This window comes from Sorex araneus, chromosome 2 (genome assembly GCF_027595985.1).
Source record: "Sorex araneus isolate mSorAra2 chromosome 2, mSorAra2.pri, whole genome shotgun sequence".
NCBI lineage: Eukaryota > Metazoa > Chordata > Mammalia > Eulipotyphla > Soricidae > Sorex > Sorex araneus.
Window position 1 is genome coordinate 189,934,046 of NC_073303.1, and position 25,063 is coordinate 189,959,108.

At 42.6% G+C, this 25,063-nt stretch overlaps 1 protein-coding gene across 3 annotated transcripts in view; it reads right to left on the bottom strand.

The window, feature by feature from the left end:
* The window catches only part of APP (amyloid beta precursor protein), a 287,309-nt gene that overhangs the window by 46,925 nt on the left and 215,321 nt on the right, over positions 1–25,063 (bottom strand). For all 3 annotated transcript variants that reach the window (XM_055128150.1, XM_055128149.1, XM_055128148.1), the window contains 2 exons: positions 23,943–24,071; positions 22,571–22,670 (listed from right to left, as the gene is read on the bottom strand). In XM_055128150.1, the coding sequence (XP_054984125.1) occupies positions 22,571–22,670; positions 23,943–24,071 (229 nt within the window). The remainder of the gene's footprint in view (positions 1–22,570; positions 22,671–23,942; positions 24,072–25,063) is intronic.

A 25,063-nucleotide genomic window follows, 5' to 3' on the forward strand; every position in this document is an offset into this window, starting at 1 on the left:
CCCATATGGTCCCCCCGAGCACCTCAAGGAGTAATTCCTGACTGCAAAGCCAGAAGTAACCCCTGTGCATCCCTGGGCGTGAACCCCCCCCCAAAAAAAAGAAAAAAAAAACAGAAAAAATTTGCTTTCATCATTTATCACCAGGAAAATGCAAATCAAAACAATGAGATATGTCTCACACCAGTGAGACTGGGCTCGAGCAAATCGATGAGCTACGGGATGACAGTGACAGTGACCAGTGAGACTGGAAGACATCATAAAGAACAAAAACAATCAGTGTTGATGTGCACCGGGGATAAAAGGTCCTTGATCTGCTGCTGGTGGGAATGTCAACTGGTACAACCTCTTTGGAAAATAACATGGACACTTCTCAAAAATCTAAGAATTCATGGGATGGAGTGATAGCACAGCGGGTAGGGCTTTTGCCTTGCATGTGGCCGACCTGAGTTCAATCCCCAGCATTCCATATGGTCCCCCAAGCACCGCTAGGAGTAATTCCTGAGTGCAGAGCCAGGAGTAACCCCTGAGCAACGGTGGGTGTGACCCAAAAAGAAAAAAAATCTAAGAATTCAGTTTTCATATGACCCAGCAATTCCATTTTGGGGCTTCTGTCCTAAAGGCCCCAAAACTTCTGCAAAAAAGAGATATCTGAGCTACTACATTCAATGCAGCACTATTCACAGTAGCCAAGACCTTGAAACAATGCTCAAGTGTCCAAGAACAGATGATTGATTAAAGCGATTACATCATACATACACAATGTAATGCTACTCAGTTATAAGAACAGACAGTCATGCAATTTGCTGCTAGATGGTTGGATCTGGAGAGTATCAAGCTGAACCCAGAAGCAGAAGGACCACATAACAGAATGATTTCTCATATGCGGGACATAAACAAGTAAAGCAGGGGAAAAGCAAATAGTAAAAGGCAACAGACCCTGGCAAATGATCTACAGAGCTGAGGTTATCCGGGTGGGGGTACCGGTAGGCTGGTCCCATGGTGAGGGGGGTGTTATTTCCCCTCCTGAAATAATGGTGGAGGAGGATGTGGAGTTGGAACACTGTATTTATGAAATTATCAGTGGTTAATGATAATTTTAATGGTGAAAAAAACAAAAAAGAACTCTTAGGCAAGGCATTTATGTCAAAATCTCTCTGTGTTTCACCGGCCTCACATGCTGGAGGAAAAGGCAGTCAGATAGAGGAGGGAATACCAAGTAAAGGATGTTGGGAGGATCCTCCTTTTCCACCCTCCCCCTGCCTCCATGGCAGACAATATTCCCCATACTCTCTCTCTACCTTTGGGCATTATGGCTTGCAACACAGACACCGAGAGGTCATCATGTTTGGTCCACTATCCACTTTCGGCACACATCTCCCATCCCGGCTGATTCCTCCAGCCATCACCTTTTTGATTTTATTTATTAAAGTTTGGGTCTCATGATTTCAGGGTCGTTGACTCTGTGGACTTTAGCTCAGCACAATCAAACTTTCCTTGCCTCCTCTTAGCCTCGATTCAAAATTCAGAAGAAACTGCCCCCCCCCCCCAAAGACTTCATATCAAATTATGATAGCTATATATCACTTGTTACTGACTGGATTCCACGGAATGTCAAAAGAATGCCTGGCTGCCCACCTATGAGATGGTCAGACTTCTTCATCAAGATCCTGAACGAGCGGTTTGAGGCTCTTCGTGTCCCTGGAGTGAGCAGATGCCATTATGCCACACTGGCACGTGACAGGGATGAATGGAGACATTACTGGAGCCTGCTCAAGCAAATCAATGAGCAATGGGATGAGAAGTGATACAAGTGATATATCAGTTACCCACCCGGTCTTTTTACTGTTTCCTTTTTAGACTGATTAAAATATGGAATGACCTGGGCTGGAATGACTGAACAGTGACTGCATGTGGCTGACCTGGGTTCGACCCCTGACATCCCATATGATCCTCTGAGCACCATCAGGAGTGATTCCCGAGCACAGAGCCAGGAGAAACTCCTGAGTATCATTGGGTGTGGCCCCCCCACCTCCCTGCCACCAAAAGGAATGACCTTTCTTTGAATATACAATATTAAAACATAATCATCTCCCACTGTATATAATTAATTCGCCTCAAAATTAGAACCCTTTACATTAATTACCCCCTCTTTTCTTTCTTGCAGTGTTATATAAGCAATCTTTATTCGAACGCAGTTTAGGTTTCAACAACAAATTAAAAAATGATTCACATTATGGTGCATTTATACATGTCTTTTCATCTTCCAAGTGCAGTAAACATTAATTAACCCTGGCTAATTAAAACAGCCACGGTTTACATATTTACTCATTAATCAGCTTCAAGCAAATGCAAAGCATTCTAAACCCCTCACAACTTGTACAATTAAGTATGGAAATTATTATTTTTTAAAATGAAGGTCATAAATCTGAGACATAAAGCCCTTTGACATATTTTACATTTTCGAAGAAAGCTTGGGCAATTTTCTGGATTTTGCAGAAGTCAAGGAAAAGGAAAAAAGTAACTGCGGGTTATAGGGAGAACAGTGGTTCCTCCAAAGGTATGTTTAAGCTCTACCTCAAGAAGCTGTGACTATCGACCTTATTTGGAAGTCGGGTCTTACAGATAGGTTGAAAGGAAGATGAGATCTTATGCATATATTGAGAGTCGGCTGGACCCTAGTGGAGTAAGGAAGGCTTGAGATCATGCAGGAGACAGGAGGAAATGCTGCCAAGACGGAGGCAGGGTCTGCAGTGGTGAATCTCCGAGCCCTTCCAGGAACATCCCCCAAGGACTGCTATAGCAGAAGCAGGCAAGAGAAAGGAATGGATCTGGGCCAGAAGCAACTCGGGATGGAAGTCAGTACAGTAGGGGGTGAGGGTTGATCAGGGTTTGATCCCCAAGCACCGCCAAGAATAATTCCTGAGCATTGCCAGGTGTGGCACAAAAACCAAAACCAAACAAAAAAACCCACAAAAAGCCTTAACAAACAATTCTAGGAGATTCAGAGGAAGCCTGATTCTATGGACACACTTTGGAATATAGAGTGCTTTTGATTTTTTTTTTTTTGGGGGGGGAGTTTCTCTGTTCTTGGCCCTTTCTTCCATGGCAACAGGATATGACAGGCACGTTAGGAAGAGTAAAGATTCTGCTAGTAGTCTAACAAAGTCCCATTTGTGCGGGAATGTTTTCCCTCCAAATACCAGACACTCGGCTGGAAAGGGAAGGGTACGAGCCTTGCAGAGAGCTGACCCTGGTGTGATCCCCAGATGGTCCCCTGATCCTGCCAGGAGTAACTCCTGAGCATCCCAAGTGTGGCTCCCAACCCCCCAAAAAACAACCAAACAATAACCCAAACCACCAGACAATGTTTCAACTGGAGATTCCGTGGCTCCTTCACTTCCCCTCTCTGCTACTCCCCTCCCTGCTACGGGGAGCACCACCCCTTCCCTTTCCTGCTCGTCACATGGCTTCGGTCTTATCCTGACACCATGGGAATTGTGGATGCCGGCGTTTAAGTATCAATTCTTCAGCTCGGCCAGGAAGTAGAAGGGGCTGCACCACCACGATCGTGTAAACACAGAGGATGGTGTCACATCATATCTAAGAAGCCGGAAACTGAGCTGCCCTTGGCAGCACACCATGGTGTGGCAAATGCCTGGCAGGTTTCAGGTTTTACTAACTCCAGGGTGATGAAAACACTACCACCTCGAGTGCCAAAACTGAGTCTGAGGTCTAAACTATCTATGTTTAGCACCGGATGTGCAGGAAACGCGGGCAGACGGAGCCCTGGAGAAAGCTGAACACACACTGCTCTTCAGGTTTCACCTCTGACAAGCCAGGACCACAAGTACATTCTTCTGTAGCCTTGAAGTTTTTCTTATTAGCCTTTGAATTGTGCAAGAAAATATCCCAGGCACAGAGTGTTTTTGTTTGTTTGTTTGTTTGTTTTTTGGGACACACCCAGAGATGCTCAGGGATTACTCCTGGTTCTGCACTCAGAAATGACTCCTGGCAGTGCTCAGGCACCATATGGGATGCTGGGAATCGAATCTGGGTCGGCCATGTGCAAGGCAAATGCCCAACCTGCTGTACTATTGCTCCAGCCCCACACTGAGCATTAAATGGAAACTTTTTTTTTTTTTTTTTTTTTTTTTTTTTGCTTTTTGGGTCACACCCAGCAATGCACAGGGGTCACTCCTGGCTCATGCACTCAGGAATCACCCCTGGCGGTGCTGAGGGGACCATATGGGATGCTGGGATTTGAACCCGGGTCGGCCGCGTGCAAGGCAAACGCCCTACCCGCTGTGCTATCACTCCAGCCCCTAAATGGAAACTTTTGAGTTATTTGGGATCCTTTGGCTCAAGGGAGGAGAGAAGACAGTGAGTGGAACGTGGTTGTGGGTCTCTGCTCTGGACATCACCTAGTCTGTCCTGCTGACATACTGGAAACTTAGCACATTCACCAGCCAGACATAAAGATAAGTGTGGACAAACATTTAAACATGATCAACTTTCTCTCCTCTTCAGTGAGCTGCTATTTTTGTTGTTGTTGGTACTGGTGGTGTATATATATATATATATATAACATCACTGTATCATGGTCATCCCGTTGCTCATCAATTTGCTCAAGAGGGCACCAGTAATGTCTCCATTGTGAGACTTGTTGTTACTGTTTTTGGCACATTGAATATGCCACGGAAAGCTTGCCAGGCTCTGCCGTGCGGGTGAGATACTCTCGGTAGCTTGCCGGGCTCTCCGAGAGGGGCAGAGGAATAGAACCCGGGTCGGCTACATGCAAGGCAAACGCCCTACCCATTATGCTATCACTCCAGCCCAACATTTCTGAGATATATAGTGATGCCCTTATTTTACTTTATTGGCTTGAAACTTGTATTTCCGCTATTTATATTCCTTGACCCATTTTAGCCAGTTTTAATACACACACACACACACACACACACACACACACATGTCTCAGAGAGCCTGGCAAGCTACTGAAAGTATCCCCCGCCCGCATGGACAGAGCCTGGCAAGATACCCGTGGCGTAATCGATATCCTAAAACCAGTAATGACAGGATGATAGGTCTCATTCCCCTGACCCTGAAAGAGCCTCCAATCGCTGGGAAAGATGAGTAAAGAGAGGCTGCTAAAATCTCAGGGCTGGGAGGAATAGAGATATTGCTGATGCTCGCTCGAGTAAATCAATTAACAACGGGATGACAGTGACAGTGGTGGTAGTGGTGGGAGGGTTGGTGCAGTGGGTGTGTCTGGGCCACACCTAGAGTTGTCCAAGGGTCACATCTGGTAATGCTGGGGGATTGAACCAGGGTCAGCCACGTGCAAAGCAAGTACCTTAACTCCTGTACTAATTCTATGGCTCTGGGGCGGCTTCTTAAAATTAAACTGGAAAGAAAACCAAAAAGCCAAAAACTTTATTCTAGTTTGGGGCACACACCCTGCAGTGTTCACTCAGGGATCATTCTCAGCAGGGCTCAGAGGACCAAAGCCAGCCCTCCTGCATGCAAGGCATAGTTTCATCCTACCGAACTAAAGGACCACTATTCGGGTAACAAAAAGGTCTTATTATTTTTAAAGTATAGATACTCATTTTTATATCTGTCGGGTCTGGCTCTGAACTTTAATGCCTTTGTGTTTTAGTTTACATTTTTTAAGTTGGACTGGAGCGATAGCACAGCGGGTAGGGCATTTGCCTTGTACGTGGCCAACCCGGGTTCGATTCTTCTGTCCCTCTCAGAGAGGCTGGCAAACTACCAAGAGTATCCCACCCGCATGACAGAGCCTGGCAAGCTACCCGTGGGTATTCGATATGCCAAAAACAGTAACAACAAATCTCACTATGGAGATGTTACTGGTGCCCGCTCGAGCAAATTGATGAACAACGGGACGACAGTGCTACAGTGCAGTGCTACACTTTTTAAGTTAAAGTGGATCATTTAGAGACTTAGGGTGCAGAAGCATGAAAAAGGTCTTCGAGGATAAAAAAACTTTCTGAGGATAAAAAAAATCTACGTGCACTCAAAAGGTTGCGGTATATTGGATCTGTCTAAAACAAAATTTAGGGGCTGCGGACAGTTCAGGGCCTAAGGTATTTGCGTGGCACGGGGCCTATTCCTGGTACATGGTCCCTTGTGTACCACTCGGAGACCCTGAGTACAGAGCCTGGAGTAGCCCCTGAGCATTGCCAGGTATGGTCAGCTGAGAGAGACCCCAGGCGTCTGTCACTGCACACACATTCACACACTGAGCAGCCTTGCGCAGTCACAGGGGGGTAAGGGTCTGCAAACCTGGGAGAGTGACCTCAGGGCCCGCTCTCCAGCCTCCAGGACTGTGAAGCACTAAATGTCTGTTGTGTCTAGTCCCCAGTCGATGGTATTTTTTCCTCTATAAGCTAAAGCTGAGACATCCTATTAGTCTTCTCCCCGGGAGAAAAAGAGGACCAGAACTTTTTGAAGGGAGTATTCTTTTTCACCTCTCTTTTTTTGAAAATGTGAAACTACAAGTGAGCAGGTTAGGGGAAATTATTAGTGACATGAAGGATGCATGACAAAGCGCTTTCCTACCCCTTCCACAGCAATGAGCTATTTTATTTTTATGGGAGTTTTTGGGGCCACACCTGGAAGTGCTCAGGGAATATTCTCGACTCTGTGCTTGGGGTTTGCTCCTGGCTAGGCCTAGACGCAAAGTGGTAGCAGGGCTTGGATTGGGGGTGTCTGCATGCAAAGCAAGTGCTTAACCCTGGACGATCACTCTGGCCCCCAGTGATCTACTAAGACATGACCAAGTTCAGGTTTGAAAATGTACCTGACTTAGGCATCTTTCATTTTTCCTTGACTCTGTGATCCTTTGCCAAGGAGACCCTCAAGTACTCTCCTTTGCTACCTGTCTTTATTACCAGTGGAGTGAATTACCCAAATGACAATTCTTTCTATATGTCTGGGGCATTTCCATTTATGCCATTTATTGATTGGGGGGTGGAGCTAAGAGAGGAGATGGCCTATGGTTTCTAAGCCAGGCCTCCACATAAGATACCTAAGGAAGCAAAGAAACACCACTGGCTTCCCTGTATAAAGACACATGACACTGTGGAAGATATAAGAAGTATAAGACTCTGTAAGGTATATGGACAGCATTGCTTAACAGGGCAAGCGGCCTCTCAGATTTGGCATCTGAAGCTGGTACATGAAATGCCTTTTACTGGCAATATTTTTTTGTCAGTTTGCTACGACACACGGTTCCTATGCTAACACCAGGCTTTCTGACAATCCCCCAAGATTCCTACATGTCACTTACAATGCTGACAACACTACACGTTCGGTGTCAATTTCCCCTTTCATCTCTTACTCAGATAATATCACTTTGGATTTAAAGAGAGCCTAAGTGGATAATTTCCTTACATAAAAACGTCAGGATCACTAATAGAAAGTGAAGAATCTGAAGAGAGAGGCAAAGATTCTGGTAAACACAGCCGTACACAGGCACGCTCTGAAAGACCCAATCAAAGAGAAAATGAAGACTGTTAGAAAATATTTCATTGGCTGACTGACTCCTGTCCTGTCTTGCTCTTTTCCTTTCAGATGGAGCTCATTGAAGCCATTAGACAGTAGAGGCTTATCCCTTTTCATAGCTAATTAGTTATGATTTACGCAAATAAAAACAGCCATCAATGCCGAGACACCTAAATAAGGTCCCAATGCGTGTGACATTCAGCAGTGCTTTGCCATAATATTTTACACAAGCACCACTTTGGAAATAAAGTACCTTGAGAAATCCACATGACTACTAGGTCATCATTTAATTTTCAACAATGACAGTGATCACTTCCTATGTTCAATACTGATAAAAAGAGAATCAAAGTATGTTGGATCCTTATTCTTTTGTATCAACACAAATGATGACTTTTGGGGGGGTTGGGAGGGTGTCATTCTTGGCAGTGCTTGGGGGGACCAGCAATCCTGAGGGGTCAACCTCGGGTCAGCTGCGAATATGACAAGTAGCATTAGTCCCTGTAATATTTCTCCAACCCTAATCTTTTCTAGCATTTTTCATTTTATCCAGCATGAATGTCCAAAACTGCATATTTTAGAATCAGCAGGGAGTTGGGAAAAAAAAAGAGCCATATTTCTGTAGGTCTGAAGTGGGATCCGGGACGATTTTAACAAGAACGCTTGCAAATTATTATGCTCTACTTGGTTTCAAGAAGAGATGAATCAACCAGGTTTCCTGAATAACAATTTTCATGGGGAGTGAATTTTCCAAGGAGACTTTTGGATGAGTTCTCAGGAGACACTCACATTCCAGGACTCGGATCAACTGTACCAAAGACATCATCAATGCAAGATGATGGCTGGCATTGATGGCTCATGGCACAAGGTCACAGAAGTCGGGGCAGGGAGACTGCTCAAAGGGCAGAAATGCAGGGTGTACGTGTGGGAACTCCAGGTTCTGTCCCCAGCACTCCACTCTCACCCTATCATTGCCAGGAGTACCCATCCCACTCTAGCAATTTTTAAAAAAAAATTAAAAAGGGCAGTCAAGAAAGCTCAAATGTCAAAGGGAATCAACCATCACACCGGCCTCTCCTCTTCACGGGTTCCAAGCACCCCAAGACCATCAATAAAACTAGACCAGCCAGATTCAGACTCTCACTGAGGGCTCCCAATTCTGCTCTAATATGTTCTCACCTCCTTTAAAAAAAAAAAGAAAAGAAAAAGCATTTATTTTCCCACTCCTTAGTACCAGAAGATCTCTGATTTCTGACAGGCTTTCGCAAGACCCAGTGATTCCCTAGGGCCTTGGCCAATTTTCCATACATTCTCAGTGTCTGATTTCGACCAAATGATGGCATCACCCAGAAACCTTAATCTGAGGCTGACACGTTCAGTTCCATTTTCCTGTTCTCTGGAGAGGTGTTGGCAGCAGTGTGGATGCGGCTCGCGGGGAAGGCAGGAAGGAAACAAATGCTCCACCGGGTTGAGGAACGTCCATCGCACGTCCTCCATTTTCTATTTTATTTGCTCATGAGGTTGAGAAAGTAAAACCAACTCATATTTTCATACAATATCGGACTCACATGTGGATGTCATGCTAATCAACAGGTAGGCAGTGGAGTCCTTTTTTGGGGACAATTTGTTTTAGGAAATCCACACAATCTTGCCGTAAGTCTTCTTATACCTGAGGATGTCATCAGGTACAAGAAGACTTCTTCCTCCAGGGAAAGAAGGCTTTCAAGGGTTGAGAAATTACTTTTCTGACACAAGGCAGGCAAGAGAATGAAGCAGAGACTCAGTCTAGATGCATTCTGGCAGAGCCAAACTATTGGATTAGAAAGATATTTCCTCCAAAAAATAAAAAACCCGGAAAAAGGGACTGGACCAATAGCACAGCAGGTCAGGCATTGGCCTTGCACGTGGCCAACCCGGGTTCGATTCCCAGTATCCTATATGGTCCCCCGAGCACCGCCAGGAGTAATTCCTGAGTGCAGAGCCAGGAGTAACCCCTGTGCATCGCTGGGTGTGACTCAAAAAGCGAAAAAGAAAGATATTTCCTCCAGCCTTAATTTATTCTTGATACTTGAAAAATTTACCCACCCCCCCTCCCCCAGCCCCATTTTCCTGATAATGACTGATATTGCCAATAGCAATTCGAAAACTATTTAGATAGCGTCTCGGTAAAAATTTGAAAAGCTATTCCTGTCATTGTTACCATCTTCAAAAATACCTGTATTTCATTAGTTTGCTCCAAGTGTTCATTCTGTGTTTAAAAAATAAATGTCAAGACTTTCTAAAACTCCAGGGGTTTGGATTTGAGTCCGAGGAGATTATCCGGCAGGTACAGCACTTCTGTTGCACGCAGTCAACCCTAGTAAGATCCCCACCCAGCACCCAATACGGTTCCCTACGCTCAGCCAGGAGTGATCTCTGAGCACAGACCACGAGTAAGCCCTGAACGCTGCTTGGGGAGACAATGGTACAGTGAATAATGCCACACCTTGCAAGATGAACAGTGCAACCAACATTTACATTCTTTTCTAAGATCTTAGCATTGACCTGTATTGAAGGACCCTGAGTGTTTGAGCTGGGGAAATATCTCACTGCTAAATCGTAGGTGCCTAAGAGAAGTATTTCTTACACCCTTAGCATTTTCAAAGACAAGTAGTTGAAGTTGAAAAAAAAAAAACACCCGGTTTTAACAGGCTATTGGCAGTGAGGCTGAACAAATACGGAGAGACTAGAATATATCTGGTCTTGGGCGTATATCACATTTTCCCTGAGAGTTTGAAATGATGTGGTGAAGCCAGCTGAAAATGAAGTTTCCCTCCTCTGATGTTCTGCAGAGTGTGCTGTGGGAATGAGGAACGGATGTCAGATGATAAACCTAATGCGAGGAGACGTGGCAATCAACATCCCTCATCGTCACGCGGGTACCTCAGTTCTGTTCCCAAAGTCTCCTTAGCAGATTCTAAATGACTTGGTAGAAAGACTGTGTCTTGCAGATACCAGGTGATCCGAGGCATAAACAAGGAAATCAGGAGGAGGGGATGCATGGCATCAAAGGGCGGGATACCCAGATTACCCTGGGCCCTCGATGACAGAAATAAGGACAAGGAAGGAAAGAAGCTGGAGGCGGGAAGAGTAAAGAAAGATGGGAGGGTGGAGGAGGGGTAGGGATCAGGGGTCTTCAGCATATGGGTGGTATCTGTTTGTATCTAAACTACAGAGCCAAACCACGGTGCAAGCGTGAGATACAAACAACCGAACTGAAAAATGTGTCCCTTGAGGAGGCAGCCTGAGGGGTGAGAGGGAACCTGGAGACAGTGGTGGAGAGAAACAGACACCAACGGAGGTGGGGTTGGTGTTGGAACAAGGCACAGCAGAAACTCAACTATGATTAACTATGTAAATCACTGTGTCTTAATATTAAAAATGTTTAGATGTCATAATATAAAAAACGGGAAGAAAAAAAAAAGACTGTGTCCTGCACTTGACACTTCTGGGACAATAAACATGGAATCTTTAATATGGCAGGTGTGAAGCAAATATTTATGGAAGATCTTATGTTCGTGAAGAGATTCTGGGATTTCCATGCTGTTCATATTGGCAAGTGATAAGAATACTCATCTTCTTAAAAATGGTGGTAGACAGGTAGCACAAACTTTATTATTTCAACCATTTTTAAGTGGACTGCTTACTAATATTAAGTATTCGATATTTTTGTTTGTTCATTTTTGGCCTTTTGGGTCTCACCTGGCAATGCTTAGGGGTTGCCTTGACTCTGGGATCAGGAATTATTCCTGGTGGTGCTTGGAGGACTATACTGGATGAAGGGAATCAAACCTGGGTCAGTTTATGCAACACAAATGCCCTCCCGGCTGTACTATCACTCTGGCCCCATATATAGTACTTGAACAATGAGGTACAATTATTGGCTTCCCATTTCCAGAGTTAACTTATAGTTTCCACAAACACTGTCCCCTTTAAACAACAACTCTTGGGGTTGAAGAGATAGTACAGTGGGTAGGGCACCTGTCTTGCATACGGCAGACCTGGGTTCCATTCCTGGACTCCATGTGGTCCCTCAGTCCACAATGAGTGATCCCTGAGTACAAAGCCAGGAGTCAGCCCTTAGCATCACTGAGTGTGGGCCCCAAAGCCAAAACCACAAGACACCAACTCTCTCTGCCTCCTCCCAGACTTTGAGCACTGCCATTCTACTTTTAACCCCTGTGAATGGCTATTCTAAGTACCTCATGTGAGGGAAATAAAAATATACAGAACATTTCTCAAATATGCATATCATATTTGCACAGTGGCCATGTGTGACTGTTCTCTACAAAGTCCCCATTTTAGCCTAACTCCTGTGAAACGAGCAGTGTGTGTGTGTGTGTGTGTGTGTGTGTGTGTGTGTGTGTATGTATATATCCTTGATATATATAACCCAGCAACATTCCCTTAACAATTAAAGGGAAGACTGAGAACTAAGTTATGTATCTATTATATCTCAGCAGATTGCTGGTTTTCTTTTATTTCACAGAGAATATTACAGAGCTCTAACAGTTTAAAAAATTCTATCCAGGTTTCACTATAAAAACTGCAGATAACAGCTTCTGGTATCTTGGGAAACTTAAAAATAGGAAGAAGTCCATGTTATTGATCAGGGTCATTGAGTGAAGAAAAAATTGAATGCAGATAAAATTTTAACAAAAAATTTCAATATAACTGAGAGGTTATAGCATGTAAAATTAATTATTCCAAGTCCAGCTAGATACAAGATAATTTTCCTAGCATATGTTAATTCAAAGAAGGACATGTTTGACATCTTCCCTTTCTACTAAATATATTAGCTCTCATTTGGGAGTAAATCCATTTTAATTTTTCAAAGTCAATAATAGTTAATAAAATGAAGACTGTTTTATAGAAAAAGTTATTATATAAAACAAAGACCTCTTTTGAAAAAAGAGTAACCTGGGATTTCAAATGGCAATCTTTTAATTAATTAATTAATTAATTTTGCTTTTTGGGCCACACCCAGTGATGTACAGGGGTTACTCCTGGCTTTGCACTCAGGAATCATTCCTGGTGGTGCTCAGGGGACCATATGGGATGCTGGGAATTAAACCTGGGTCAGCATGTGCAAGGCAAACGCTCTACCCCCTGTGCTATTGCTCCAGAAATGGCAATCTTTAAAAAACTTGGGTTAAAGAGATAGTACAGTGGGCAAGGTGCCTGCTTTCCATGTGACTGGCCTGGGTTTGATCTCTAGCACCAAACACAGACCCCCTGAGCACTGCTGGGTGTATCTCCAGCCCCCACCCACTGCTACCCCCTCCTCCCACTGCTCCCCGCCCAGGACTTTATCTAATGTTATAAAGCAATGTTATTTCTATTTTCTTTTCTTTTTGGGTCACACCCAGCGATGCTCAGGGGTGACTCCTGGCTCTGCACTCAGGAATTACTCCTGGCAGTGCTTGGGGGACCCTATGGGATGCCGGGGATTGAACCCGGGTCGGCCACATGCAAGGCAAACACCCTACCCGCTGTGCTCCAGCCCAGATGTTATTTCATTTTTAAAAAACAGGTTGTACTTCTAGAATTTCCTAAATATAAAACGTCTGAAATGTAAATAAATATCATCCTATGCCTACATGTTCCCTTCTGCATTCCCGGCTCCCCACTGTTCATGCCCCAGGAAGTTCCTTCCTTGCTTGGCAAAGCTTCAGAGTAGCAACCCGCTCCCCGTCTCCGAGCTTCACCTCACTATTTATTACAGCGTCTGAAACAGAACCAACAGGCAGCTTGCCAGCGCCAGGCTGGCTCAGGCTGCCGCTTTTGAGAGAGGCGCAAACCCTGCGGCTGCCTCTTCTCCCGTCTCTACTTTTAATTTTCTTACCGTAGTTCTGTAACATGGTCAGCCCCAGCGTTAATGCCTAGGGATCGGACGCACACAGTGATGGCATTGCCACTACCCCAGGGCCCAACTGCCTCCCTCACTGTCCCGATGTCGCTCTCGTTTGCTTGTCCCCCCTTCTCTCCAGTGGGTCCTGAGTCCAGTCGAGTCGGGCTGGAGGGGCAGTCTTCCCAAGTTCATTGTTGAAGCAGCAGCTAAGCAGAAACTGCTGCTCTAAACTGCTGTCGGGCTCTGGGGGCGCCCGCTGAAATGTCGCCCCCTTAAAAATATAGACACAGAGGCAGGAGCAAGACAGTCAGGAGTCAGCAACTCCTGTACCAAAAAAAGGATAGAAATGGAGGTCAAGAGCACATGTGGGCCCAAAAGGAGAGAGAGAAAGAAGAAAAGTGCCAGGGATAGGCAGGCTGCTGGTGGTGGCGGGAGGGTTGGGTTGGCGGGAGGGAAACTGGGGGCACTGGTGGTGGGCAATGCACACTGGTGAAGGGACAGGTGTGGGAACACTGTATGACTGAAACCCAATCATGAACAGCTATTTTTTTAAAACAAATTTTGCTTTTTGGGTCACACCCAGCGATGTTCAGGGGTTACTCCTGGCTCTGTACTCCAGAATTACTCCAGGCGGTGCTTAGGGGACCATATGGGATGCCGGGGATAGAACCCGGGTCGGCCGCATGCGAGGCAAACACCCTACCCGCTGTACTATTGCTCCAGCTCATGAACAGCTTTGTAACTGTCTATCTCACGGCAATTCAGTTAAAAAACAAAAAGAGTACTTGTAAATAAGTACTCATTATAAAAATTTAAACACAACAGGCTGGAATGGTAGTACTCCAGGGCACGCCTTGATGTGGCTGATCTGGGTTCAATCCTCAGCATCCCATAAGGTCCCCTGAATCCATTAAGAGTGATCCCCAAGTGCACCGACAGTAGCAAGCCCTGAGCACCACTGGTCCCCCCAACAAAAAACAAATTAAAAAAAACAACAAAGACAACAAATAAGATATTTTAAATCTAATGTCTAAGATCAATGGCTGCCAACAATATTTAAAATAACATCCTGACCTTTCACCTCTGAGTTTCACACAAAGGCCAAAAAAAAACCTTTGAGTCCTACTTTGATCATAAAAAGTAAACAGTGAAAGCTTTGTAACTTTCCACATGGTGATTCAATAAAAAAAATTAAAAAAAATAAAAAGAAATAGAAACTATCAAAATTGAAAAAAAAAAGTAAACATTATACTTCATAACTTGCAACAGATTTATGTGTTGATCTCCTTTTTCCTTTTCCTTCCCTTCCACTCCTTTTCCTACCCCTTCTCTCGCTTTCTCTGTCTTTCTTCCTTGCCAAGCAGTGCCTGGAGTTTCTGGGCACAGTCCTGGTTATATCTGGCAAACTCGGCCTGCTATTCAGTGCTAGAGCCTGACTAAGAGAAGATGCTCAGGAATAAGGGTAGGACAAATCGAACTTGGGCCCTTCCAAAATATCTCTAGCCCCTGAACTATCTCCCCATCCCTGATCTCTCAGGTAAAATTATACCTTAAATTATACCTTTAGGGGCTGGAGTGATAGCACAGCGGGTAGGGCGTTTGCCTTGCACATGGCTGACCCGGGTTTGATTCCCAGCATCCCATATGGTCCTGAGCACTGCCAGGGGTAATTCCTGAGTGCAGAGCAGAGCCAGGAGTGACCCCTGAGTATTGCTGGGTGTGACCCAAAAAGCAAAAAAAAAAAAATTATACCTTTAATTATACCAGGTTAGATTTACACTCAGAGTAGATTTACACTTTAGAGTATGAATCCTAGCTTCTTAAATGGGGAGGTCACTGAATTGTTGTTAAAAAATTTGGCAATACCACAAAGTTTATGGATGCGCCAAATAATTTAAATTCAACCGTGTAATGAGGCTGAGTGCTGGTTAGTCCTGGTGGTGCTAACTTGTGGTTCATAACTCACCAGTGAATAAAGGTTCAGAAGCCTAGATGGCAGGAGTGTTCTTGACAGAGTAACACCAGGGCCACAAAGCAAGAGACGTAAGGCACTTGCCTTGAAGGAGGCTGGCTCTGGTTCAAGCCTCAGCTCCACCAGGAGGAACCTCCGAGCATAAAGCCAAGAGTAGCCTGTGAGCATCACCGAATGTGGTCCGAACAAAAACAAAATTAAAAAACCAAGAGTAATAGGAGAGAAGGAAGAAAAGAAGAAAAGTTATCTCCAGTAGAGGCGGGGTTTAGGGTGGCAGGAGGGAAACTGGGGACACTGGTGGTAGGAAATGTACATTAGTGAAGGGACAGGTGTTGGGACATTGTTTGATTGAAACCCAATCATGAGCAGCTTTGTCACTGTGATTCAATACAAAACAAAACGAAACAAAACAAAACAAGAGTAATGGAGCTTTCTTGCAATGTGCATCACACAAACAAGTTTGGGAGATGAACAACAAGAGGTAAATTAACATTCCTTGCAAACACATCTCATTCCCAGTTAGTCTTTGTAAAATCATACGGCAGCTTAGTCTCAGTTCAAATTCATGTGTATATTCAGGGTGGCAATCTCACTACAGACTTTTCTTCTCTTGTAAAACATGGTTTTTTTTTTTTTTTTTGGTGTTAAAAACAAAATAACCGGCCCTTGTTCTAATTTGAGCTCATTCACTATTCCCAAGACTGTATTAAAAAAAAACAAAACCCCCCAAAAACAACCAGGACACATCTGCTGTAGGTTTTCATGCCAGGATGCAGTCTAGCAGCCACCATCATGGTCTGGCTCTGCTCTCCAATCATTTTAGTTAGAATTTCTTTGGGGACTTTTTGATTCAGATTACAGTGCCATTCCCAAGAGCCAGTGAGTCACGGAAAGCCCTGAGAATGGCACTGCATCACGGTAGGAGCTCGAAGGGCTTGGTGTGGGAGACACTGATTTAAGCTACATGGTTCCTTGGCACAGGTGGCCTGCACCACACACAATGAAGAGGTTGATGGGAAATTCATCGCTAAGAAATTTGCTTGCGCTTCACCCAAGTTTGGAGTCAAACGTGATAGCAGGTTTTATTAATTTTCCAGCTACATGGAAACATCATTTCTCCTACATGGGGTCCAGGTACAATCTTTTATACTGTAGATCTATTCAAGTAATTAACATTTTATAAAAAAAAATCACTTAGAAAATCACAACAGTTACACTCCATAATTGACCACAGGTTCAATGTTATTCCTATGCCATGCCAAATATTTTTAAAATAAGTGAAAAAATTATTCACTGTGATTTACAAAACTGTTGGCAGTGGGCGGGGGAGGGGGGGCTCAATGGCTGCACCCAATGATGCCTGAGGGAAAACACGTGGATTGGGAATTAAGCAAGCTCGGCATTCATCCTAACTGCTGTACTATGTTAGGCATCAGAAATATAAAAAAAAACCAAAAATATAAAGAAAACAAACAAAAAAGAACTAGAAAGATACTAACATGTTTTCCTAAAGTGCCCATAAATGCCTAACTATGGATGAAAGGATCAAGAAGCTGTAGTATATATACACAATGGATTACTATGCAGCTTTCAAAAAGGATGAAATCATGCAATTTGCCAGGACATAAATGGAACTAAAGGATATCATGCTGAGTGAAGTTAGTCAGAAAAAAAAGGATACAGAATGACTGCTCCCATATGTGGGACTTAAAAGATATAGAGCAAGGGAGTAACAAAGGATGAACCATAACACAAGGGGAAGACTAACCCATAGAACTGAGCTTGGTGGGGGTGAGTTGAAAGGGAGGAATATTTGAGACCTTGGGAGAGGAAGGTAAGTACACTGGTGATGGTGTGGTGCTGGAATTAGGTACTTAGAGAACCACCCACCATTAAGCATATTGAAAATCATCCTAAGCTAAATAAAAAAGCTAAAAAATAATTTGTTTTCCTGATTTATTCATGCCAACAATTTTAATATGCTAAAGTCCAAAAACCTTATTAGTGGTTTTCAGAGAACACCCTAGATTTACAGAATTAATAATTAAACTCTTAAGCACAAAACCAGCTTCTATATTATATTCAAAAATATTATAGAGACTGAATGTAGACAAAGCATGAAACTAGTTACCACTGGTGAGTTAAATACTTAAAAACTATAACTGCTTAAGACTGCTTATAGACCAAGTGAATCTGAAGGATCAAATTCATTGGCCTTGATACCTGTACAATTTTTGCTGTGTAGGGACATTTCAATACTGTAGGCAGAGCATTAGAAAAGCAGGTGCTGTTGTTGCAGTATACTTTCCTACTTTTGGCTCTCTATTTTCATCGGCTCATTTATAAATTGAGTGGTTCTATTTTGGAAGCACTGGCTTCCAAAACCAGAGGGAGATAAAGATACACATTTAGAAGTAGGCAAAAAAAAAAAAAAAACACCCCACTGGTCACATAGCTAATTCAGATAACCATATTGGGTTAGGCTAAAATAAGTGGTACTGAGATTTTTCTAAAACCAAAGGAGGAAGACATCTCTGACGACACTGATTCATGAGATAAATAAATATACCTTCTTCCAAATACTTAAATTAGCTGTAAAATATATAAAAATTACGTGCACTTTCAAGTTATTGCTAATGGAAAACAAAGAATAGAAAGAGTAAGTTGACAGTTCTCACTTTACTTTATGATTTTCTTCTCCTTGATGTCCTTCACTGACTAACAATTCTACATACAGATACTTAAAATTCTCAGTAATAATGAATGCCTTATTTTGCTGCTCTGGAGAAAGCTGCAAATATCCGATTTTAAACCCAGGCAACTTGGGATATATTAAATCCCCAAATCAATAGGTTTCTTAAGAACAGAGAATGGAAACATTGTTTTTGAGATAAGAATGCCATATTTCCCCCAAAAGAATAGAAAATTTTATCAAATGGCTACAGTCAAACTGTAGTAAAAAACTCACAAGCATTCTTTCATTAGTGAATTTTTTCGATCTCTTGCCCTATACTTCCATTCTGTCCCATTCATTATGAATTTTGTTCAGCTAGAGAGCCTTTCAACATCTGGTTTATAAAAACCCATTTTCAAAAATTAATTCTGAATGTTAAAAGAAAGAAAAACAGGGTATAAAACCATTTGCCTTCCTCCCCCTTCCTTCCTAGGGCCCTTTTCAGAAATTGTTCATTAGTGCATTCTGTGAAAACTGCCATCTCTGAATTGAGAGCTACAATATTTTTAGCCTTGAGGTAGTTGAGAAATGCAGCATTTTGATAAATAACCTCAGAGTAGAACAGAATCCTTTTAGCACAGATTTAAGAAAGATTATAAAGGGCCAAAATAACTAATCATTCTAAAATAGCAATTTGACAAAAAAAAAGGCCAAGTTGAACAAATGCAGCAATGAAGGGATTCTGCTTTTTTTTTTTTTTTGAAAGGCTAAAAGATGATTAAGACAGAATATGGGCATTTATTAGGAGGCATATTTTCATTAAAATAATTGTCCTACCATTTGCTGAATTAAAATAAAAACTCCTGAATAGCAATTTTAACTAAGAGGAATTCTTTCCCCTCTAAAAAAAAATGCCACTAGCCTTTCTGTGCAATAAGGCTTCATAACTTAGATGCCAATACCATTTTTTTTTAAAAGACAGAAACACATAATGAGTATGCTTAAATGAGTATGCAAATTTGCACATAAGTTAAATAGAACTAGACATTATTATGAAATAATGAAAGGCAAGCTTTTGTAAAACAACAGGGCAGTATTGATAACTCATACTGTTGAGACTAATTGAATAAATGGGCTTGGATTGTGGCTGACTGAATAATCAAACTGGACAATACACAGAATAAATTAAATGCCAAAGTATGTGCACTAAAAAGATAACCAAGACCAAAGAATAAAATGTCATGGAGATGATGTACATGAATGAATGCAATGTTATTAATCGAATGCAGTGTTATTAATTGTGGTCCTAGAACTTCTGCTTTTCTCTCTGTTGTGATTCCTTTGCCAACTGTACCCATTTTGTCAGCCTAATCCTTTTAGCACTAGCATCCTTTCAGCTTTAGAGAATGTTGTGGTGGAGGTAAGAGATTCGTGTAAATCTATGTTGGGTGCTAAGGATCCTTCCTTAGCTCAGGATGGGCCTTTGGGGTTAGGAGGTATGCACACGATCAACTTAATGCAGCCTCATAATGCAAACCCTGCAGTCTGGGAATTTGCTTTCACACATGGCTACAGTGATAGAGATTGACGAAAGATGCTCTCTGCTGGATTCTGGGGATGCGGAGATATTCACAGCGTAGCCCAGAAAAAAAAATACACATGTAGGCTAGTGCTTTGCTGGACATGAAAACACATAATTAAAAAGTAGAGTGTAAGGGTGGACAGTTGGTGCCTTAGACCCTGAAACTGAGCAGAGAAAAATTTGACCTGTGAGAGAACAGGTACCAGAGGAAGTATGCATGTAGGACTCAGACAGCTGGCCCTTGGCTCTGATTCAACTTTCATCAACCTGGTCAGTGACCTCTCTGTAAGAATCAATTTCTTCAACTCTAAGTTGGAGTGCTGTCACACTCACTGAATGTAAGAACATCATTATTGGCTGGCATGAGGTACTAATTAGAATGGCAAGAAGACCCCAGGTACATATGAAAATTCAACCTATGCTAAAGGAGCTAAAACCATATAATGCAGAAGAAAAAGCCTCTTCAACAAATGATTCTGGAAAACTGGATTGTTATATGGAAAATAAAAAAATTGGGTCATTATTTAACTCATTACACAAAACTTAACTCAAATGGATTAAAGAATTAAATATTAGACCCGAGGTTCTGGAGCAATAGTGGAGGGGACTGAGTGCTTGCCTTGCATGTGGTTGACGGTTTGAGCCCAGGCACCCCAGTATGGTATCCTGAACCCCACCATGAGTGAGCCCTGAGTGCAGAGCCAGGAGTAAGCCCTTGGCACTGCTGGGTGTGACTCCCCAATCCAAAAAGAGATTTCATATGCTCCACCAATACCACACTTAACATTTATCTAAATGGCACAAAGTCCTTCAACTTGAAAGGATATTTGCATACTTATATTCAGAGCAGCATTATTTACAATAGTCGACAGATAACTGGACAAAGACAATGGATTACTACTCTGTCATTAAGAAGGATAAAATTATGCCCTCTGGGACAAACTGGATGGAACTTGAGGTCACTATGCTAAATGAAGTATGATGACTGAAAACAGAAATGCTAACTCCTAGACCTTGTTGAAAATGATGCTGGTTACTGGAAGGAAAAGAAGAGTATGGGAGGAAGGGCAAAAGGATGTGGTGGTGGGAAATTTTTTGGTGGTTGTCATAGCACTGGAAATTTGATGGTCAGCTTGGATATGCAGATGCACACAAACAGATACAAAAAGCTAAATAAACCAGTGATAACTCAATAAAAGTAATTAAAATGTTTGTTTATATATAGAAAGCCAGATTTAAAAAACTCAGATGGATAACAAAGAATTTAATTAAAAACTATTAGAAAGAGTCTGAGATATAAACTAGGAGAACTCTGTGAAGATTCTATTTATAAAGTAAGAGAACTCCCAAGTTCTATAATGGTAAAATTTAAACATACACAAAAGAGAATAGTACAAAGAGCTCTCAAATAGTACCATTCAGCTAAAACAATTAGCACCCATGGACGATCTTGGTTCATCTATAATTCTACATTGAAGTAAGTTATTTTTAAATGTTCCTCAAAGGAATAATTATATAAGCTGGTTGAGCTCAATTCAAGAAAATCATTCTTCCCAGCAAGCTCTCTTCTTTAGCTTTGGTGTTAGGAGTTCAAGTGGGGCACAGATATAATTTATAGAGCAAGCGTTTCCTTTATGGAAAGGGTTTGGACCATACCCAGTGATGCAAAGGGCTTACTCCTGGCTCTGTGCTCAGGAGACCATATGGGGTGCTAGGGACTGAACCAGGTCACTATGTGCAAAGCAAACACCCTACCTGCTGTACACTCTCTCTGCCTCTCCACAAGCTTGTCTTTCTATGGGAAACAGTGATTTTAAAAATGGAAGCAGTAAAGATATTTTCCCAAAATTATCTTTCAGGATTTGGTAACTACAGAATGACATTATTAAAAAAAAATAACAGGCTCTTAATGCAACTTAGATGAATTTTCCTTTTTATTCTCAAGAAAAAAAAATCCTTGACTCTAATGATCTAAATATCCTACTTGAAACAGATTTAAAATTTACTGAGCTGCGCTATTCTTGGCATTTTTCAAGTACTGGAGATAGCTGTGAGTTACCATCTGTTCTGTGGAAGTATGACTCATCCATGTCCACTATTTTCAGTAGTATATCGCTAAATAAAAAGTTCTAATAATTTAATTATGAAGAGTCATAAATAATTAGGGGTGAGAGCAGATTATTGGCTACTGACTTTTCCAATGGCTTATGCTCCAGAAGAGTGTCTCAATGGCAGTCATATGAAAGCAGTCTTGTAAGATAGTGACGTAAGATAGCAAAAGTACAGTTGAGACAGTGTTTCTCAACCAGGTGCCATATATGACCTGTCAGGTCCCAGAATATTCCATAGGGTCACAGGTCAAAAAATGTATAAGAGGTATGGGGGTAGGACAAGCGGATCATAAGAAGGAAATCGGGTAAGAAGGAGGTCACAGTTTTTGCGTTTTTTTTGCTGTACCACTTAGGATATGAGTATAAGTTAAATCGGCTGCTTTTAACATCTGCACCTGCAAAATGGTGATATCACGCCGCTTAAAAAGATTACGATAATAGATAACTAAGAGATCAAGAAGGAGTTTGCCTTCCAGCTGTGAAGCATCAAGATATCATAAGGTAATACTTACGAAGCTCATTCAATGAGAAAAAAAAATGCAGATAGGGCTAGCCCAACAAGTAGCTCATTATAAGACAAATATAGCATACGCCAAGTCTCTAACTCCCAGTCTTGGAAGATAGTTAGGGACTGATGTAATTACTGAGGGGAGAGCTAGGGGCAGCCTCTAAGGTTTCATCATCCAAAGGAAGTGATTCCTTTAATTTCCCTGCAGTAGAACAACTGTGGTTACCTGCCCAGTTGAGCCCACTCCCTTGATTTTCTTTTACAAGGGAAATATTTTCCCCACGCACAATATCCAAAGATCCTGCTTACCAACTTCATCCTGAATCTCCTCGGCCACTGCAGGTACATTGTAGAGCAGAGACAGAGACTGGTTCATGCGTTCATAAATCACACGGAGGTGAGTCATAACCTGCAAGGAAAGACGACAGGCTCAGGGAAACATCTTTGGAGTCGGAACACTGATTTCCCCCGTCTATCTGCAGACAGACACAGACATCCTGAATCAAAGTGAAGAATGGCTGCTGGAGCTTTTTTTCTCCAAGGGCATTCTTCTTTTCCTTGCTCTATATTTTTGTCCTCGAACTCAGGAGCTGCTTTATGCTTTGAGTGACAGGTCCAGACACGTGGTCCAGCAGCCGCAGCCAGGCCTTTGTAGCTGTGAGGTGCTGAGTTCAATTTCTAGCACCGAAAATAAACTGTCAATTCTAAGCTCACAACCAAACTAATAAAGCAACTGAAAAGCTATTTTCTCCCCAATGCCGATTCCTAGTACTGTTCCTCCCTAAAGGACCCTGATGTCCTATATAATTTTCTTTGCAAACCTGTATAGATTCAGGGGCCAAAGCAATAGTACAGTGGGTAGGATGCTTGCCTTGCAAGCGGCCGATCTGGGTTCAGTCCTTGGAATCCCATATGGTCCCCGGAGCCTTCCAGGAGACATCCCTGAGCACAGAGCCAGGAGCAAGCCCTGAGCACCACCGGGTGAGTGTGGGCCAAAAAAACAAAGCTAAGCTAATGAAGAACATATTTCGGCTTGACTGGAATCACACCATATATGTGATACATATATATGCACAAATATACACATATGCACACATATTATATATGTATATATACACATATGCACATAAATATACATACATAAATTTATAACTATATGAATTTATACATATGAACTTAAAATACACATCCATATGGAATTATACCTAGTAGACATGCACACAAAAATTTTATTTAGGACAACATAAAATTTCAGATTTATAGAGGTAAAACACCAGGTTTCAATTGTTAGATATGCAGGAATATAAAATATATTATCATAGGATTTCACTGTTATCCCAATCCTGCCAAAGCAAGGAGTTTATGATTTTTCTACCATAATTGAGCTGAATCAATATTAGAAACTTAGATATGAGCCACTTGTTTTCTTCATTTCTTTTGCCAGAAACTTAAATGGTCTGTAATGAATAGGAACAGTAGGCACTTCATTCCATAGTATTGTCCAAACCCACAAAATGTGAAAATTGGGTTGTTTACCAACATGGCTTCAGGATTTATAGATATTAAAGAGCTTTTTCCTGTGGAGGTGCCCCACTCCAGGTTACAGGGATCAATCTTCTCCAAGGGCAGCAAAGCTGATCAGCCAAGCTACAGATGATGACTGAAGTGACTCTGAGCTTACCTGGGAGCGAATCTGAGCGGCTTTCTTGGGGTCCACCATGCGGACATGCTCAAAATGCTTCAGGGTGTGCTGCCGGTCTTTCTGCTCAGCACGGACGTATTTCTTCAGCATGTTGAACACATGGCGTGGCTGCAGAAAGAAAGGAAAGGCAACTTCAGCTTTAAGCAAAGTATTATTTCTTCTGTTGGCTTTGGGTCCCACGTTCCATTTTTCTCACCGCCTCGTAAGAAAAGCAATGCCGATCAGCCTGTGCATTCTCCCTTTGCAGGACCTCCCCGATTGCTCTCTTCGTGGGCAGTTACTCAGGGGATGGGCCATGTTTCATTTCTATAAGAGCACTGAGCAGTTTCAAAATAGTCTGGTGATTATCCTCCAGGGCTGGAGCGATAGCACAGGGGGTAGGGCATTTGCCTTGCATGCGACCGACCCAGGTTTGATTCCTCTGTCCCTCTCGGAGAGCCCGGCAAGCTACGAGAGTATCTCGCTTGCATGGCAGAGCCTGGCAAGCTACCCATGGTGTATTCCATATGCCCAAAACAGTACAAAATCTCACAATGGAGATGTTACTGGTGCCTGCTCAGACAAATTAATGAGCAATGAGTGACAGTGACAGTGATTTTCCTCCTAGCTAGTGCTGGGAGTTGAACTCGGGGCCTCACTCATGCTAGGCATGTGCTCTACCACCTGAGATATCTCTGTGGCCCGAACATCTTCTTCTTAAATAGCAGCACCTGGCTGTATAAGAAGAACTGACTTTGGATCTTTGTGATGTAAGTTGGGAAATTTCCTTCTCCCAGCCAAATATATAGAAGTATGTAAGACTTTTATATCTATACACTTTGTGTGTGTGTGTGTATACTGTGTATGTGTTTATTTTGGAATGACTAAACAGTAACTGTAGTTAACTCTGATCTAAGCACTGAAACTTTGACTGAGGATTATCAGCCTCTAACCATGTTACCATTTAATTTCCCTACCTAGTAATATCTTTGGACTGAAGCAATAACACAGAGGGTAGGGTGCTTGCCTTGCACGTGGCTGACCTGGGTTTGATTCCTCTGTCCCTCTTGGAGAACCTGGCAAGCTACCAAGAGTATCCCGCCCCCACGGCAGAGCCTGGC